We start from the raw sequence: 18,615 nt of genomic DNA, 5'->3' as shown, positions 1-18,615 counted from the left end.
TCATCTTTAGTGGACGGTGAAGTAATCTTCTGGTCGACAGATTTGGAGCAAGTTTTAGAGGAGCTCAAACTTTGTAACCAGACCTGGTCTTTAACAACGAAGTTTGAATCGTTGTTGCGATGCCATCCCCAAAATGCATGTGTTTCATTCTTCATTTTGAGCCGTCCATGTCCGAAACTCGGTTCTCTGTACAAGGAGAGAGGGGAAGCAGGGTCTTCGAACCTAAATATACACAAAACGAAGAACCTTAATTAATTAGCACCATTATTACTTCTATGAGGAATCAGTACCAAACCCATGTACTAAACAGTAGCTAAATGCATCTATGACCATCTACAATATAGTTTTAGCTTTTAAGTTGAAGCATAGCTATATACCTTATCTTTTGTTGGTACAACTCTCCGTTGTATTTATACTTTTTTCACATGAACCCTAAATATTACAGCTTAAACTCAAATCCTTTTACGTCGTCAGTTATATACCGATATGGTTGTCGACATTACGTACAATAATATCGATCAAAACAGAAAGATTGAAGAGTACTTACGATAATGCTAGTCCTTCTCGGTTCCCACCATCGCCAATGGTTATGTAAATCGGACCACATGGGTCAGCCTTATTGTTATAAACCCTGGTCTGCATTAACAACCAACAGATCGAAGCTAATCATATTGCGAAACACAAAAGCAAGCAATTGATAATAAAGCAATTCTTTAATCACCGATGTTAATGATTCTCTACATGCAACAAGGAATAAAAAAATAAGACTTACAAATCGTTCATACGCATGAACATGACCTTGAAAAACCAAATCAACTTGTGCATTATACAACAGCTCTTCCATAGCTAATCTCATGCTCTCTCCTTCACCTTGATGAGCAGTGTTAGTATTATACCACGGTGCATGCAAAAGGGCAACAACCCAAGGCGTCTTTTTCCGGTCAATTTTTGCCAAATCAGCTTGAAGCCACTTGTACTGGTCTGAATCAGCATCAAACTCCACGTAGGACCCAAGCATGATGACGTGGGTGCCAGCAACTTCGAAAGAGTAGTACAAGTTTGAGGTGGATCCGCTCTCTTGGTAGGGCATCGGCCACCTTGCATTGTAGGCTTTGAACCCGGCTGGGTAGATGATGGGGAAGCTTTCGACTTCGTGGTTGCCTTCTGTGACCATCCATGGCCGGCGGCTGGCATAGGGTTCGACAATGCGGCCGAATGAGTCCCAAAGGGGTTGGTGGGTATCGGCATAAGATAGATCGCCGGGTAGAATGAGGACGTCATAATCTATACTTTGGATGTGGTCGAGGGTGGAGTTAGTCCATTCAGTCTGTCCTAGGTCACCTATAAGCCAGACCAATATTAATGTTACATGCATTTTTCTTTCTTTCTTTTTTCTGGAGAAGAAATAGATTTCATTAATAATAATAATAATAATAATAATAATAATAATAATAATAATAATAAAATAAAAAACTGTTGTAATCTCAATACTATGATATATGTTCCTATTAAAAAAGAAGAATAGAGAAAAAAAAAAAAAAAAAAATGTTCCTATTAAGATACGGTATAGAATGTTACATGCATTCGCATACCCGTTTAAATTGAGTAGTTCATTTTAGAGAAAGCCAACAACATATGTGACAATCACCACATCAAGTTTATTGGTTGAGCATGGGATATTCCGAAGACAAAATTCCCTGAGGAGAAGATTCCCTCAAAGCAATATACAAATGCAGACATGTTAATGAGGGTGGAAAATGAACCCGAGTCTTTTGTTGTCTGTCTCAACTCTCTCTACTCTGTATAATTGACTTACGAGAGAGTTGATAAAAGAATTGCATATTCAATTGTATAATTTGTTTTAAATGAGCAATATTAGTTTACTCAGCAATCAACATATTCAATTTTTTTTTTGTTCAATATCAGCATATTCAATTGGATATTGGGAAAATACCTAGGACCAGTTCAAGTTGACCTACCAAGATGCCAGTCATGCATACATATTTTATATCGTTAACCTAGTCTTGACTCTTAAAATCCTAAGAATATCTGAAAAAAGACTCTGCAATGAATATTTACAATAACATAATTACATGAGTGCAGTAATTATTCCGAAAGAGTTGCAAACAGAGGCAAAGCGAATAGTTATGTGGTATATATTTTATTGGGATTAATTGCCAGGTTATATATCGACCCAAGATCTCATCTTGTAACTAAAAGTAAACAACCAAGGTCTCTCATCTAGCACAATACGACTCGCAGATGACGTAGCTCTGCAACTTTTCTAACAAGTGGTTTACACTCTTGTCCAACGTACATGTTGTCATTCTGCTTACCCTTAAAGCAACCTATTAATTGCCAACCAACTCATCCTCTTGGAAAGTATGAAGCTAAGTTAGAAAGCATGCGTATCATTCTAATTTAAGAAACAAGTTATAGTGTTCATTTCATGCGAATACACTGGCTGCAAGATAAGATTTCCACGCCAAATTAATGACGACTCATTCCTTCCAAGCAAATCAAAAGTTTTCTCGTTAGCTAGATATACAGTTTCGATCATTCTGTTATCTATACTATTATTAAGAGAAAAAGTTTTGTTAGCCAGAATAAAAAATTTTAACAGATTTAACCTTAAAATATTTAAAAACTTTGAGAATAAATTAAATCACAGGGATAAATATGACAATTATAAAATATTTTTTTTAGAAAATTAAAAAGAAATAATCCCACAACCCCCATTTTTCTCTCACACTATATTCTCTTTGCAATAACTGTTTTATTTCATTTATTTTTTTTCATTTTCTTAAAAAAAAAAAAAAACTATTATGAAGAAGGCTAGTGTTATCAATTTGAACCGATAATCAGGTGATTTTTGCATTGTTTGACTCTAGAAATTTATCAAATGGGAGTCTAAAAATGTAACATGCGTGATATCTTGAAAATGAAACTTACCAACGACTACAAAATCAAGGGGAAGTGTTGAAGGGGGTGTCTTGAAGGAGAACTCCGGGCCAGAACCTCCACATCTGTAGAAGTATGTAGTTGATGGCTCCAAAGGGCCAATGGTAACATGGTGGATCTTCCCAGAGGTATAGAAGAAATATTTGTAGGATGTGTGTTCTCCATTAGCTTTTGCAGTGTATTTTCCAGATTCTTTTCCGTACTCTACAAGAGAACTGCAATGTTTGCTGTCTGTAACCCATGAAACTTTCATGTGATCTTTTCCCACCAGTGAAATATGCACCTAGTAATTATAGCATATATAAGTTAATTATCAAGAACAGAAATATGAAAGAAGAACGTAATATGAGGCTTCAGATACGTACCTGTTGAGGGTCTGAGTCGGAACGGTCATGGTGGGTGAATATTACTCTCCGTGGAGGTTGCCTAACAAAATCATCTTTTGCTTTTAGGAGTAGAGGGAAGAGAGAGATGGTTAGGAGTAGAGAGAACACACATAGACACAATTTCCTCATTTTTGTTTTGGTTTCTGACAAGAGCTATTGGATACAAATTAATCTCTGCAGTCCGCAGGTAGAGGTTATTTATATGACAGTTTGAAGTTTGTGGTATGAGGGTTGAAGGTTTGCAAAATATAAAAAATAGGAAGTATAGATAGCAATGGCGTGAACTAAGTCTGTTTGAAATTATATCTTGGAGATGATGACAGCAAAGCCACTGTGACCGTCCAGAATTTCAATCCATCTAGATGATATGTTTCTTTCTACTGCTTAGGCTTGGCTTTTATCATAATTTTGTTTTTGTTTCCTTTTCTATTTTCCGCAAGATTAACTGTTTTTTGTTTCCTTTTCTAAACCTAAAGGTCGGATCTAAAAAAAGCATTCAGAAAACACACACACACACACACACACACACACATATATATATATATATACAGATTTTATCCAGAGTGAGGCCACGCTTTGAAATTTCAAAGTTAGGTTAGGGTTTAGAGTCACTTTTTGGTCTCATATCCACATCTCAACCGTTCAATTTTTAGGTACTAATGTATAGATCATCTATGCAAAATTTCAGCCAAATTGATGTTCTTTAAGGTATCTAACTCACTTAAACCAGTGGACGAACTGAATCTGTCCAACCTAAACCGTACTAGCTTTAAGGCAGTTATCAATGCCTTAACGACCATCAATTTGGTTGAAATTTTGCAGAGATGATCTATACATTAGTAGCTAAAAACTGAACGGTCGAGATGTGGAAATGCGACCGAAAAGTGACCCTAAACCCTAACCTCGCTCTGAAATTTCAGTGCGAAGCATCGCTCTGGATAGGATCTGATAATATATATATATATATATATATATATATATATATATATATATAAGCATGAACAGTTTAGGTCGGACAGATTTGGTTCGTCCATTGATTTAATCTAATTTGATATCTTAACCTTCATCAATTTGGTTGAAAATTGTAGAAGTGATCGAAATGCCGATATGTGATTGAAAAGCGGGTCCCACAAAAGATCGCTTAAAAAAAAAAAAAAAATCCCTTAGTAGAAGGGTCTTATATATATAGACTCGTTCTAGAGAGAACCTCCTTACGTTTAAATTTGAGAATTTTTACTAGTATACAACTTAATTCAACAATTTAAACAGTTTATACTTTAGATTTCTATTCAAGCATTGTGTCTATAAAAAATGGGAAAAATTCACCAACGGTGTCTGGACACTTAAGGGACTTTCAGAATGATACCTGAACTTACAAAGTTATCAATGTGATACCTGGACTTATTTTTTCTTATCAATGTCGTACCTATGACCAATTTCCGTAACGGCTCTGTGACGGAAATTGGCCGTAGGTATCACATTGATACGAAAAAATGAGTTCAGGTATCACATTGATAACTTTGTAAGTTCAGGTATCATTCTGAAAGTCCCTACGTGTCCAGACACCGTTGGTGAATTTTTCCCAATTTTGCACGTGCAATGCACGTGAGTCACTTAAAGAAGACAAAATGACCGATTTACCCTCAAATTCTTTCTTTCTTTTCTTTTCTTTTTTTCTTTATTCTTCTTTCTTTCTTTCTTTCTTTCTTTCTTCTTCTTCTTCTTTTCTGGTTTCTTCTTCCCCTGATTTGAATCATCAAGATTCAAATCATCTTGCTCGTCCGATTCCCACCGCCGCTGCGTCTCAATCCACCTTCATGCACCACAGATGTTTCTGGTTCCCCCAACTTCAAATCCTATAGCAAATTGAAATTGTGCATTGAGGCTTCACCGCTCACTCCGAGTTCATCCCCGCTGCCGTCGCCAATGACTTGACCACACCAACCTCCACCACCGCACAACAACGTCATCCTCCGCTGCTTCTCGATTGGGTTTGGGGATAAGGGCTGCTTCTTCCTCCACTGCTAGCGAAATCGTGGAGGCTCAAGGCCACATTCTAAGGGCCACCGGCCGGAAGGACAGCCACAGCAAGGTTTGCACCACCAAAGGCCCCAGGGATCGCAGCATCAGGCTCGTCGCCCACACCGCCATTCAATTCTACGACATGCAGGACCGGCTTGGATACGACCAGCTTAGCAAGGTCGTCGATTGGCTAATCAAGAAAGCCAAGGCCACAATCAACGAGCTCGACTTGCTGCCACCGTGGAACCCAAACTAAATTTATGTTCATACAACATTTTCTCCGACGATGCCGATATCCTCCGCGCAGGACACGCAGAACGTGAGCCTCAATTTCTCGATGGTGGAGGCTCCGAGTCCTTTGTTTACTAATCGGCGAGGCACAATGGTGGGTAGCAGCGGAGTGGCGAAGCTGGTGAATAAGAACAGCTCAAATTTTCTGCAGGTGAGGATGGTGTGGAGGCCGAAGTTGTTAATCTTTGTCTGCCTAAAATTGCCTCTGATCGAAGTTGGGCTAGAGGCCGAAGTTGTCGGCTAAACCGATGAAGTTGCAGGTGAGGATGGTGTGGAGGTGGTGTTGCATGTCGGGAAGAATGAGAGGATGGAGGGGTGTGATTGGAGCTGTGATTTGAGAGTGGAGGGCTGGCGGGCTCTGAGTTTCTGATCAATGGTGTATAAAAGGGGGTCGGAGGAGAGAACGAGAGTGGTGGTGGTCAAGTCATTGGTGGCGGCGGCGGGGATGAACTCAGAGTGAGTGGTGAAGCCTCAATCCACAATTTCAATTTGTTATAGGATTTGAAGTTGGGGGAACCAGAAACATCTGTGGTGCATGAAGGTGGATTGAGACGCAGCGGCGGTGTTTGATCGGTGATCGGCGGTGGGAATCGGACGAGCAAGATGATTTGAATCTTGATGATTTCAAGATTCAAATCAGGGGAAGAAGAAACCAGAAAAGAAGAAGAAGAAAGAAAGAAAGAAAGAAAGAAGAATAAAGAAAAAAAGAAAAGAAAAGAAAAGAAAGAAAGAATTTGAGGGTAAATCGGTCATTTTGTCTTCATTAAGTGACTCACGTGCATTGCACGTGCAAAATTGGGAAAAATTCACCAACGGTGTCTGGACACTTAGGGACTTTCAGAATGATACCTGAACTTACAAAGTTATCAATGTGATACCTGGACTCATTTTTTCGTATCAATGTGATACCTACGGCCAATTTCCGTCACGGAGCCGTTACGGAAATTGGTCATAGGTACGATGTTGATACGAAAAAATGAGTCCAGGTATCACATTGATAACTTTGTAAGTTCAGGTATCATTCTGAAAGTCCCCTAAATGTCCAGACACCGTTGGTGAATTTTTCTCATAAAAAATCAATAAAATTCATAATCATTTTGTCATTGAAAATGTGCAATCAAATGAAGCACGATAATTAGATAAAATTAATTAGAACAATCAGGGTGCTAATCAAATGTTTAAATGTTTTCTAATTTGACTAATTTTTTATATGATTCATTTGTGTATATGTAACTAGAGAATGAGTGGTTTAAATTATTAAACTACATGCTAAAATGTTAAACATTTTCAGATTTCAAGTTTAAGGAGAGGTCATTACCCGCCCCCCACCCCACCCTCCCTCCCTCTCCACGGAGTAGGGAAATTATTCTATGGTTCCGAAATACCACGTGGCATTGCCATATGGTGGTTTGGGCCAGGTCAATCATATTACTTGACCTTGGTGAGGTCTTTACAAGGTATGATACAAAAAATTAATTTAATAGAACCAATCAGGAATAAGTATACATCACGTGGATCAATGACATCAATCTGAACTACAACGTGTATCATGAGCAGGACCATTTTATAATTTTCCAAAGAGTTTTTCTATTGGAACCTCCAAATTTACTCACTTGACCTCTATGTTTTTTACATCTCTTATCAAATTTTCAAATACTAACCACTGCAAGTGGCCTAGTGGTTCTTGCCTAGTTAGGTGTGCTCCCCAACCTAGGTTCGAACCCCGAAGCTGTCAAAGTGGCGAGGCACTGTGCTGCAATGCACAGTTGGAGCATTTCACATGCGCCGAAGGGGTTTATCTTGGGCCTAGGAAGCATTTGGGTTCCCCTTGACAAAGTCAAAAAAAAAAAAAAAAAAATTCAAATACTAAGTTTACTCACTAAACCTCACTAAACTTCCTCAAATAACCTCACTCATATAATTTGCAAACAAATTATTATCTTTAAAATAAAAAATTTAGTCATTTCAATGATTTAATCACTCTATAAATCTTAACTAAATATACATTTCTTAATCAAACTTGAGTTTCAAAAATTAATGTCTAATCAATAAGAAAATGCCATGAACTATTCTTTTTTTTTTTTTTCTATTTTAGCTGTGCAACAAAAAAAATGAAAAAATCATTTGTTTTTATTCTAAAAAAAAATCATTTGTTTTTTATATTTATTTTTTCTGTATTTTTGGTACCACATGATTAATTATTTAAATATTTTTAGTTTTAGTTTTAGTTTTTTTTTTGTTTTTTGCAAATATAATGGATTGACTTAGATTTAGGTCATAAATCATAAGAGCATTTATTTTGTTTTCCCTCACCAATATGCGTTCAACATATATATCATACATTTTTATGTCACATGATCTTAATCATATTTTTAATTCTTATTAAATATATATGAGTGAAATTGGAAAATGAAAATAGATAAGAAAAATACTAAGAAATACAATCTAATATTATTGAATTGGAAAGTCTTTTTTTGGTATAATTATTGTCCTTAATAGTCATTTTATAGTAGGTTATATATGTCATTTAATAATTCATAATAGAGTGAGGTCAAGTGAGCAGATTTGGAGGTCCCAATAGAAACTCTATTTTCCAAACAAATTAAAAGCTTTAAAAACATAATTCAGGCTCACAAATACACTTTTTGTCTAATAAAACCAAACAAGCTAGAGATGTTAGGCTTAGGCCTGTAAACTTCAAGCTCTGTAAGACCGAAAGAAAATGAGGTTAATTGATCATGAGATTGATGGGTGACCAGCTAGCCAGCGAGAAGTTTCCAACATGACCTACATACACATATTTCTAAGAAAAGAAATCCCATTTAAAATTTAGGTTTCTAGGAGGAACTTGTTAATTTAAATATTAGATAAATAGATACCTAAGTAAAATATAAGCTTTGTATTGAATTATTAAACTGAAAATATTAGGATATTATGATAGATCTTAATTCAATAGAATATCAAAGTTGCTTTGAATGAGAGTTGGTTTGTATATTGGACAGGTAAGAAGCTTCTCATGCAGGACACTATAGGGTTTTGCGTAGAAAGTTTTTAAAATTTGAACTAATTTAAAAAGAGAAATAAATTCAGATACGACATGATTAATAAAAGTATTGTTTTGCACAATAATTTGACACATTAGGTTTTAAAATTACGAATTTAGACTATTCAATCATACATTCATAGTTACATATGTACTGATTTTTATCAACATATCATGTAAGATATTTATGAAGAAAATAATTATGATCTGAAAAGGCTAAATTGCAGCATTCAAGCCAAGCCAACGTGTAAGAATGAAGTCCTTGAAACTTCTACTTAGACAGGTTTGGTCCCAGTTGCTCCTTGGGGTGATCGATAAAGGCTTATAAGTTTGTTGTTCTTTTGGATAATTACTTGAGGAAGATGTTGAGCGTGTGAAAGAAACATAACTACTGTATGTGTGAGTGACATGGAACTCAATTAACAAATTAAGACTTCATCTTGATAAAGTAATCTATGGTTCACATCCAAAACCAATTGGCAATGGATGAAGTTGCCCAAACCCTTATAAACCCATAGGCAATGTCTTATTTTTCTCATGTGAGATGTATATATTCTCAACACGCCCCGCACTTGTGGCGAATTTTCAAGCTATACACGTGGACAACTTTTTGGGTGACGTGGAGCCCGTGTGGCCGTTAGGCATGCACACGTGGGTAACCCGGTTTGATACCATGATAAAGTAATCTGGGGTTCACATCCAAAACCAATTGGCAATGGATGGAGTAGCCCAAACCCTTATAAACCCATAGACAATGTCCCATTTTTCCCATGTGGGATGTATATATTCTCAACACATCTTGAGCACGCACACAGCTAGCTTCACAAGTATATATCATCAGCATATCCTAGGAATCTACTCATTTCTGAAGAACATGAGCAAAATGATGGCAAAAATAATGCTACACCAAACCCACGTAATTTGCTACGATTCTTCTCGTGGACTATAAATCTGTACGTACATTTTTTCTATCATAAATAATCGTTTTCAACTGATTGGCTCTAAATAAAGTGTTTAACAAGTCTTAATTATTTTCATTTGTAAATGATTAAACCAGTTGAATATTTCAATGTTCTCAATAGTATAGTCAAAAGGAAAAATGTTTTCCTTCTCTTTTTTATATATATGCATTCCAGTTTGGTTGGAAATCGATCGAGGTCTGCTACTTAAATTCACAACTGGGATGTAAAAATAGATAAATTAGGTGAAAGCAGGTCAAGAATGAATTAGCACCCTTACATATGTTCATGCATGTGCTTAATCAAGATATTACAATATTACGATTATTATCTTGGTCTTCTCTATATAATTCCCATCCTAATTGGTCTTTCATTCAGATGTTTAAAATAAGACTATCCTTTTCTAGTTGATCATATTTTTAGTTAGAAAATGATAGATGGAACGTTGATTATATATGTAGCGCGCATGACCTCTCTGCAAGTAGAGATTCAAAGTTGCATTCTCTGGTGTACGAGTAGTACGTTCAACCCTAGCTAAACCCTAATTTGACATATAGCAAAGTTTTGTTTATGCATGGGTCTTTATTCACAACTAGATGTGCATGGGACTTTATTCACAACTAGATGTATAGCCATGCGATGCACGTGTTATTGTGGAAAAAATGATAACGTAGGAGTTTTATTCTCACTGACTTCCTCAATTTTTTTATTTTTATTTTTGTGTTTTATTTTAGTTTACCATAATAACCTTTATAGATAATATTAGATAATATTACTATGAGATTTTAATTTTATTCTAAAGGGTATTTTATATATTTTAAAAATTAGTGAAGTCTTTGACACTAAACTCTGGGTTCCTTTATAGTAGAGATATAGGTTGCTAATTGCTAATTTGCTATTTCAGAGTTGAACTAATCATCAGCTTATGACTCTTAATTCGTATGGTTGGCATATGAATCATACTGTTTTATAGTTGACAAATATCTGCCAATTAACTATCATTGTCTTGTACCATTTTGTAGTCTTCAGAAGAAGAAAAATTTAAGAGATGAGCAGTAACCAGAATATAACAAAAAAAAATTGGGCAAATATTAACTATTTAAGAGGGTTTAACAAATTTAATTTTTCCGAACAAAAACAAATTTATTGAGCAGATATGATGCATGACAAGAGTTTTAACTAGTTCTGTGCAAAGGTACAAAAGAAAGACCTAAAGCAAAAACAAAAATCGAAAAGTTAAGCCACCGCTGTTATTAGCAGCCATCTTTCAAGTTTTTTGGTCATTTCTTTTCAATTTTTTTTTTTAATTTCTTCTCATTTTAGCTTTTTGTATTTATTTTTGCCTGGAGGCTTTCAGGTGAGTTTCAGCTAATGTGTCACTCCATTTTTTATGGTTCTGTTTAAAAAAAAAAAAAAAAATTTGTTCTCGTTTTATAATTTTCACTCGCTTTGCCAGATTTATTCCTAAAAAAAATATCAAACGGGCAGGATTGATAGTTTCAGTCTGGATGCTCCCCATTAATTAGGTGTACTGCCTTGACGAAAACAGGGTTGGTGGGGAATTGTGGAAACTACTATTATCTGGCTACCCCTACCACTCTCGTTACAGGATTGAAGGTTTGAAACTTGCTTCTCTTTGGTCCTATAGAAAGCAAACTTGAAGATGACGAGTAATTTTATAAATTTATATGTATATATCTTCTGTAGAAGATGTCATGCATGTTTACATATAGAAAAATAGTAAAGCTTAAAATAAAAGAGATACTTTAGAACGCAATTGTTATTAATTAACAAGTCTTAATTACATGTTTAACTATACAAATTGTTAGGCAGATCGTGCAAACGACACTCAAATGATTAATGAGACTACCCTAAGCATACAATGATTGCAAAGTACATATTTAATATAGTACTAGATAAAAGTAAGGCAAAATCTTTGTGTCATTTTCTTGATTGTAATGTTTCTGTTTAAGGAATAAATCCTTTCTTCTTCTCAAAAAAAAAAAAGTAAGGCAAAATCTTTTTTTTTTTTTTTAAGTAAACATTAAGAACTCTATTGATTAAGTTAACGATTACAATCAGAAGCTAAAGCATCCAGAATGCTTTCTGGAGCTTGGTCTATCCATACTTGAGTAGTATTGGATTCATAAGCAATGGCTGCTAACCTATGTGCCACTATATTGGCAGTTCTAGGAGCAAATGAGAATTTCAGATTTTGCACAAACGTACTGACCACACTGATGTATATCCATTAGCGGATTGACATTTTCATTGAGGTCAAAATCTTCTTCTCCAATCTCTTGTATTGCAACCTAGCAATCACTTTCAAGACATATTTCATGGAGGCTACTCTGTCGTAGAAAATCAATGCCCTCTCGGATTGCTAGCAGCTCCACCTGCTTTGGAGATGAAACATGCTGTACACACTTTGAAAAAGCAGCAACAAAAGAACCATCACTTCTTCTGATCACTCCACCAATACCTCTAATATCTTTAGAAGGCAAGAAAGCTCCATCAACATTGATTTTGAGTTGTTGACTTGATGGTGGAGTCCAATTTTTTCCCGGTTTGGCTGCTTTGGCTTGTGGCTGTATCTTCTGCACTTGTAGGAATTGGTCATACGTACCAAGTGAAAGTGGCAACAACAATCTCTTGTGCACTTTTGAGAGTATTGTTCCACAGCTTACTGTTTTTGTTTTTCCATAAAGCCCATAGTAGCATAAGTAGCTTCTCCCAATTTTTCTGTTTAGATGGTGGCCCTGATGCAAAAGCCACTCTTTGAAACTGCCCGGCAAACAACTAGCAACTGGAATATTTGCTGCTCCAATAGCTTCTTGCGCCACAAGACAGTACTGACACAACACATGATTATTAGTTTCCAAAGCTTCACTACATTCTACATAGCAAACAATTGAAGGGACCAGTATATCCTTTGTGACTCAAACTTTCTCAAGTAGGCAATATGTTGTTTGTAGCCCTCCATATACAAATTTTCACTTTCCCAGGGATCTTTGTGTTCCATATTTTCTTCCAGAGAACCTCGTATAGATTTCCAGATGAGGTAGAAGTTAGGAACTCTCCCATAACTTGTTGTCAAGCAATCCAATATGCAGACTTGACAGTATACTTTCCATTCTTCTCTGGCCTCCATCTATAGCGATTTGCTCCTGCAATTCTACTTAATGGAATGCTGAGAATTTTTGTAGCTACTTCAGGTAGGAAGGTAGCTTGTACAACACCTTAATTCCAGCTTCGGGTTTCCCCATTAATTAAATCTGCTACCTTACTGATGGTGGTATGAGGTGGCTTCTGAATGATGTAACGAGGATAGTCTGGAATCCAACTATCTTTCCATTGAATACCAGCAACCAAGACAGGTCGACTTTCTAATATGCTTCTCCATGAGAAAGATGGGGCATCTCCAAGTTCTGCATCCCAAAAAGAATGGTTTGGATAGTATTTGGCATTGTACACTTTGGCAATCAGTGACTGAGGATTTGAGATTAGCCTCCAAGCTTGTTTAGCTAACATAGCTAAATTGTATGCATAAAGATTTTTGAAGTCAAGGCCTCCTTCTTGTTTTGTCATGCAAAGCTTGCTCCAACTTCACAATAAATTTTCCTTTTCTGATCAGTGTCACCCCAAAAGAATTGAGGACACAATTGATGTATATCATCACACAATATCTTGGAAGTAGATAGAAATTCATAGCATAAAATGACATCGTCTGTGCTACAGCTTTAATTGAAATTTCCTTACCAGCAGAACTAAGAATTTTTTATTTCCATCCCAAGAGCTTTTTTGTCAGTCTCTCTTTGATGTATGAAAAAAAATTTTGTCTTAGATTTGCCTACTCATAATGGTAACCCCAAGTATCTATCATGCTCTTCCACTTTTTGAACTTCCAGCAAGGCAGCTAACTTATCTTGCAAATCAGGATGCACATTCTTGCTGAAAACAACACTGCTCTTTTGGTAATTAACCTTTTGTCTGATGCCAACTCATAGGTGTTAAGAATATGTCTCAAGACAAGACATTCAGATTCAGTTGCAGCTCCAAAAATCAAGCTGTCTTCTGCAAAAAAAATAAGTGGTGCAAAGTAGGAGCTCCAGGACACATAGTGAGCCCTTTCAGATGAGATCGCTCCACTGCCTTAGAGATGAGAGCAGATAAACCTTTTGCACACAGAATAAATAGGTAAGGTGATAGAGGATCACCTTGCCTAATGCCTCTGGTTGGAACAATTGCTTCAGAAGGTTGTCCATTAATCAAAATAGAGTACTAGACTGATGCTACACACTTCATGATGATATTGTTCCACTGCTCCTGAAAACCTAGCTTAGTTAGCATTGCTCTCAAGAAATCTCATTCAAGTCTATCATATAAGCCTTGCTTATGTCTAGCTTGAGCATGAAGTGAGCAACTTCAGTGGCCACTAGTGTATTATCTGATATCAACCTGCCAGGTACATAGGCACTTTACAAAGGAGAGATGATTGAAGACAATATCTGTTTCAACCTATTGGCTATTACCTTAGAGCTGATTCTGTATAGTACATTGCATAATGCAATAGGTCAAAACTGATTTGCTTCTGTTGCGTCAGGAATTTTTGGGATGAGACATAAATGGGTGAAGTTTGCTGAATACTCCAATTCTCCTGTCTCTAAAAATGTTTTCACCCACAAACATATATCGGTAGATACAATGTTCCAATATTTCTGAAAGAAAAAAGGGGTCATGTCATCCGGTGCAAGACTTTTGGATGGATGCATTTGGAAGAAAGCATCTTTTATTTCCTTCTCGACATAGGGTTTGGTGAGCTCCCAATTCATATCCGCATTAACTTTGACATCAACAGCTTCTAGAACTTGAAAGATAGCATTTAAATTTGTTCCGGAAGAGGTATAGATACCTTTGAAATACTACAATAGAATGCTTTGCACTGCTTCAGGTTCAGTTTGCCACATACCTGCCTCATCCTTTAAGCCTTTAATTCTGTTCTTGCTTCTCCTATTTGATGCCTTGAGATGGAAGAAAGCTATATTTTTATCCCCATCCTTCATCCAAAACGTTTTGGGTCGCTGTCGCCAATATGTTTCTTCCTGTGCAAGTAATGCACTATATCGAACACGAAGCTTCTTTTGTTCATCATATTGTTGAGGAGTGTACGGATGAGACATTATGTCTTTCATTTTCTCCTGCAGTACTCTCATCTCTACTTTGTTTCGCGATACATCTTTCTTGTGCTACTCAAGCAAATGAGTTCCAGTAGTAGTAAGCTTTGTCTCCAATTGCTTTATTGCATTCCCTGTTAGAGGTTGTGCCCAACATCGTCTAATAATGTCAGTACACTTTGGATATTAGTGCCAAAACTCCTCAAAATGAAATCTTGATGGAGCTTTCTAGCACCGCGGTCGTTCTGAACAAACTTCTATTAGCAATGGACAATGGTCCGATTCAGATGGAGGGAGGGTAAAGACTCTAGAGAAAGGGAAGCAATCTCGCCATTGCATGGAATGAAAGGCCCTGTCGAGCCTTTCTTTTGTATGTCTATTGGACCATGTATATTTGCTGCCAATGAACCCCATATCATACAAACCACAACTGGTCATTGTTCTTCGAAAATCTTCCATCGGTCTGGCAGCCTAGGTGGCCCTCCAGATTTGTCGAGGTTGCTCCATATTTCATTAAAGTCTCCTGCCATGAGCCAAGGCAAGTCACATGGCTCTGTTGCAAGAGATCAAGTTCCAAGTTCGGTGTCTTTGAGAGAGAGATGCAAAGCCATATAGGCCTATAAATCTCCAAAGATTGTTTGTTCCTCTTTTGCCTACTTCTATATCAATGTGATGAGGAGAATAGGTTCTGAGATTGACTGGAGTGTCTGCTTTCTAGAGTAAGGCAACTCCTTGTGACCCTTCTGTTTCCTCGTAGCAGATACTACCTTCAAAACCTAAGTGAGTTTTGAGAGATGTGATCAGATCTAGTTGTGCTAGGGTTTCCGCCAGAAAGATGAGGCTTGGATTTTTTTGCTTGCACCATGTTTACTACGGCTCTTTATGTTTCATGATTAACAATTCCTCGACAATTCCATGCAAGTATCTTGCATTGAAGCATGTTGAAGATGATGGCAGCGCACGGCGGCACAGTGGGGCGACAGACGCGCTTAGGGTTTTTTTGGTTCACACATGAACAAGTAAGGCAAAATCTTGCTTTGTAAGAAAGGTATGAAAACCCTAGCGGCAAGTAGCTAGTGCCGCCGAGTTCACCAAAGGCTGGGTTCAGATGGAATAGATGGATGTTGAGTTCAGACAGTGTTGCACAATACCAGCTTCATCCTCAAACGATGTTTTTAAAGAATTGTCGTTGGTTCGTGTTCAGCTGCAGATCATTGCCCCCTCCTCCACCGTACATCACTTGCTAGGAAGCTTTGATGATTCGTGTTCAGCTGCAGATCATTGCCCCCTCCTCCACCGTACATCACTTGCTAGGAAGCTTTGATGATTCGTGTTCAACAATAGATTACAGTACTGATCAAAAGCATGTACTAGCATGAATGTTGAAATATTGATATTTAAGCTCTTTATTTACAATGCAAAGTAGTGAATGGAACATACTTTCAGATATTTATTTTCTATATCCTCTGATCCAAATTGTTCCTAAAGTAAAATTTAAGAGTTCTGATCGTTCCCACTGATCACTATCCTACATTTTCAATTACAGCAGTATTAGCATAATGACTCCATCCAACCGATTACGTACGTTAAAAGTGACAATATCGGTTTATTTAAGTATTTGTTATAATTTATTCCAGCAATCCAGCACGTACAGTAATGATACGCAACAAATAAGAAGTTCACTGAGAACTTTCAGATATCCTTTCAGTTTCCTCCACCATGTTTCCCCGGCTCTTTGAGGGTGAATGTTATGTATTCTCGCTTAACTTACAAAAGCTTTTATATGCTCTTTTAGTCGGAAACATTGTAGTCTTCCATCAATCTTTGCTAGAAACAACGCGATGTACGTAGAACTAAGAATATTACTTGGCTTCATGTGTGCTTATAATTCATCCTTCGATGACGGTGAAATTTCCAGGTCCGCAGATTTGGAGCATATTTTAGAGGAGCTCAAACTTTGTAGCCAGACTTGGTCTTTTACAACAAAGTTTGAGTCCTGGTTGCGATGCCATCCCCAAACGGCGTGTGTTTCATTCACTATCTTGAGTCGTCCATGTCCAAAACTCGGTTCTCTGTACAAGGACAGAGGAGAAGGGGGGTCTTCGAACCTGCATATATACAGACCAATAGATGAATCGTAACATCACTACTTCTTTGAAGAGGTCGGTGACCGATTCTAATTGTCCACTAATCGATCTGGAGCTAAAGCACCCATGACCAACAAATTTATATAAAATCAGCTATAACTAAGACTTTGCTTGCAAATTGATCAAGACATCTTAAAAAAAAAAAAATACATTAGTTTTGAGTAATGCTTGACGAAAACTACAAGGATAGAAGTCTACACCTTGGCCAGCGCCTTGTACTTTTATGCAAAGAAGGAAGTGCTATTTCTTGCTTGTTGGTACAACTAGTCTTTTTGCTAATGTCTATTGTCTTGTTATGTGCTATTATCTAATTAATACTATGTCATTTTCCCTTTTCTATTTAGAAAAACAACTTCAAACTCACATTACGCAACTCCAAAATTTAAACTAACTTGTTAGATATAAGCACATTAATTTTCAACATGGTGAAGTTCCTCATAAAATCTTAGTTCATTTTTGTGTAACCGCCTAATCTATTTTCAAAGAGAAGAGTTACTTACATTAATGCCAATCCTTCTCGGTTCCCACCGTCGCCGATGGTCACATGGACGGGACCACATGGGTCAGCCTCATTATTGTACACCCTAGTCTGCATAAAACAGCCAAACCAAAAAATTAATTAAATTGTAAAATTAATGTACAAATTAATCAGATACAACTTAAAGCAATATTATAACAACATGAAGTTAATTATGAGCATAGATTAATTAGTTTGCAATGGAGGAATCAAAATTTCTAATTAGACTTACAAATCGCTCATAGGCATGAACGTGCCCTGAATAAACCAGATCAACCCGTGCCTTATACAGCAACTTCTCCATAGCTATTCTCATGCTCTCTCCTTCACCCTGATGAGCAGTGTTGGTATTATACCACGGTGCATGCAATACCACAACAACCCACGGCGTTTTCTTCCTATCAATCTTTGCCAAATCGGCTACAAGCCACGCGTACTGCTTCGATTTGGTGTCAAACTCAGCGTAGGACCCAAGCATGATGATGTGGGTGCCAGCGACTTCAAAAGAGTAGTACAAGTTCGAGGTGGATCCGCTCTCTCTGTACGGCATTTGCCACCTGGCATTGAAGGCTTTGAACCCGGTTGGGGAAACGACGGGAGAGATTTCGACTTCGTGGTTGCCCTCTGTGACCATCCAGGGGCGGTGGCTCGCCAAGGGTTCGACAATCCGGCCAAACGAGTCCCAAAGGGGTTGGTGTCCATTGGCATAGGATAGATCACCCGGTAAGAGGAGGACATCGTAGTCTATGCTTTTGATGTGGGCTAGAGTGGAGTTAGTCCAATCAGTTTGTCCCAGGTCACCTGAAAACGGGATCAATAATGATGCAGAGTTAAGATTGAACACTTATTCTCCAAATTTGTTCATCAAATAAAGTGCATTTTATATCCCATAAGTTTGCCACCAATATATATCCACATACAGATTAATGTAGGGGGATGACACTTTGTTTATATGAGAAAGGGAAATGAAGCTAGCCAGCTCAATGTTGTTTCATTCGTGTCAATTGTTTGATATATATATATATATATATATATATATATCCAGAGCGGAGCTCCGCTTTGAAATTAACGTGTGAAGTTCGAGTTTTTGGTCACTTTTCGGTTGCATATCCACA

General features: G+C 37.1%; 2 protein-coding genes across 2 annotated transcripts; both read right to left on the bottom strand.

Moving 5' to 3' along the window:
- Positions 1-5: 5 nt before the first annotated feature.
- On the bottom strand, positions 6-3,628 carry LOC133724166 (purple acid phosphatase 22-like; the record flags this gene model as incomplete). Its single annotated transcript, XM_062150875.1, has 5 exons — positions 3,327-3,628; positions 2,953-3,244; positions 773-1,341; positions 548-636; positions 6-222 (listed from the first exon to the last, which is right to left on the bottom strand). Coding segments are annotated over exons 1-5 (1,317 nt in total), but the record flags the coding sequence as incomplete, so codon positions are not given.
- Positions 3,629-16,485: 12,857 nt separating this feature from the next.
- On the bottom strand, positions 16,486-18,299 carry LOC133724167 (purple acid phosphatase 22-like). The gene is made up of 3 exons (XM_062150876.1): positions 17,733-18,299; positions 17,484-17,572; positions 16,486-16,944 (listed from the first exon to the last, which is right to left on the bottom strand). The coding sequence occupies exons 1-3, from the start codon at positions 18,132-18,134 to the stop codon at positions 16,719-16,721; spliced, it is 717 nt and encodes a 238-aa protein (XP_062006860.1). The 5' UTR covers positions 18,135-18,299; the 3' UTR covers positions 16,486-16,718.
- Positions 18,300-18,615: the final 316 nt, after the last annotated feature.

The sequence above is a fragment of the Rosa rugosa genome, unplaced genomic scaffold (assembly GCF_958449725.1).
Source record: "Rosa rugosa unplaced genomic scaffold, drRosRugo1.1 SCAFFOLD_186, whole genome shotgun sequence".
NCBI lineage: Eukaryota > Viridiplantae > Streptophyta > Magnoliopsida > Rosales > Rosaceae > Rosa > Rosa rugosa.
Note: the sequence above shows the minus strand (reverse complement) of the source record. Positions and strands in the feature narration are given on the sequence as shown.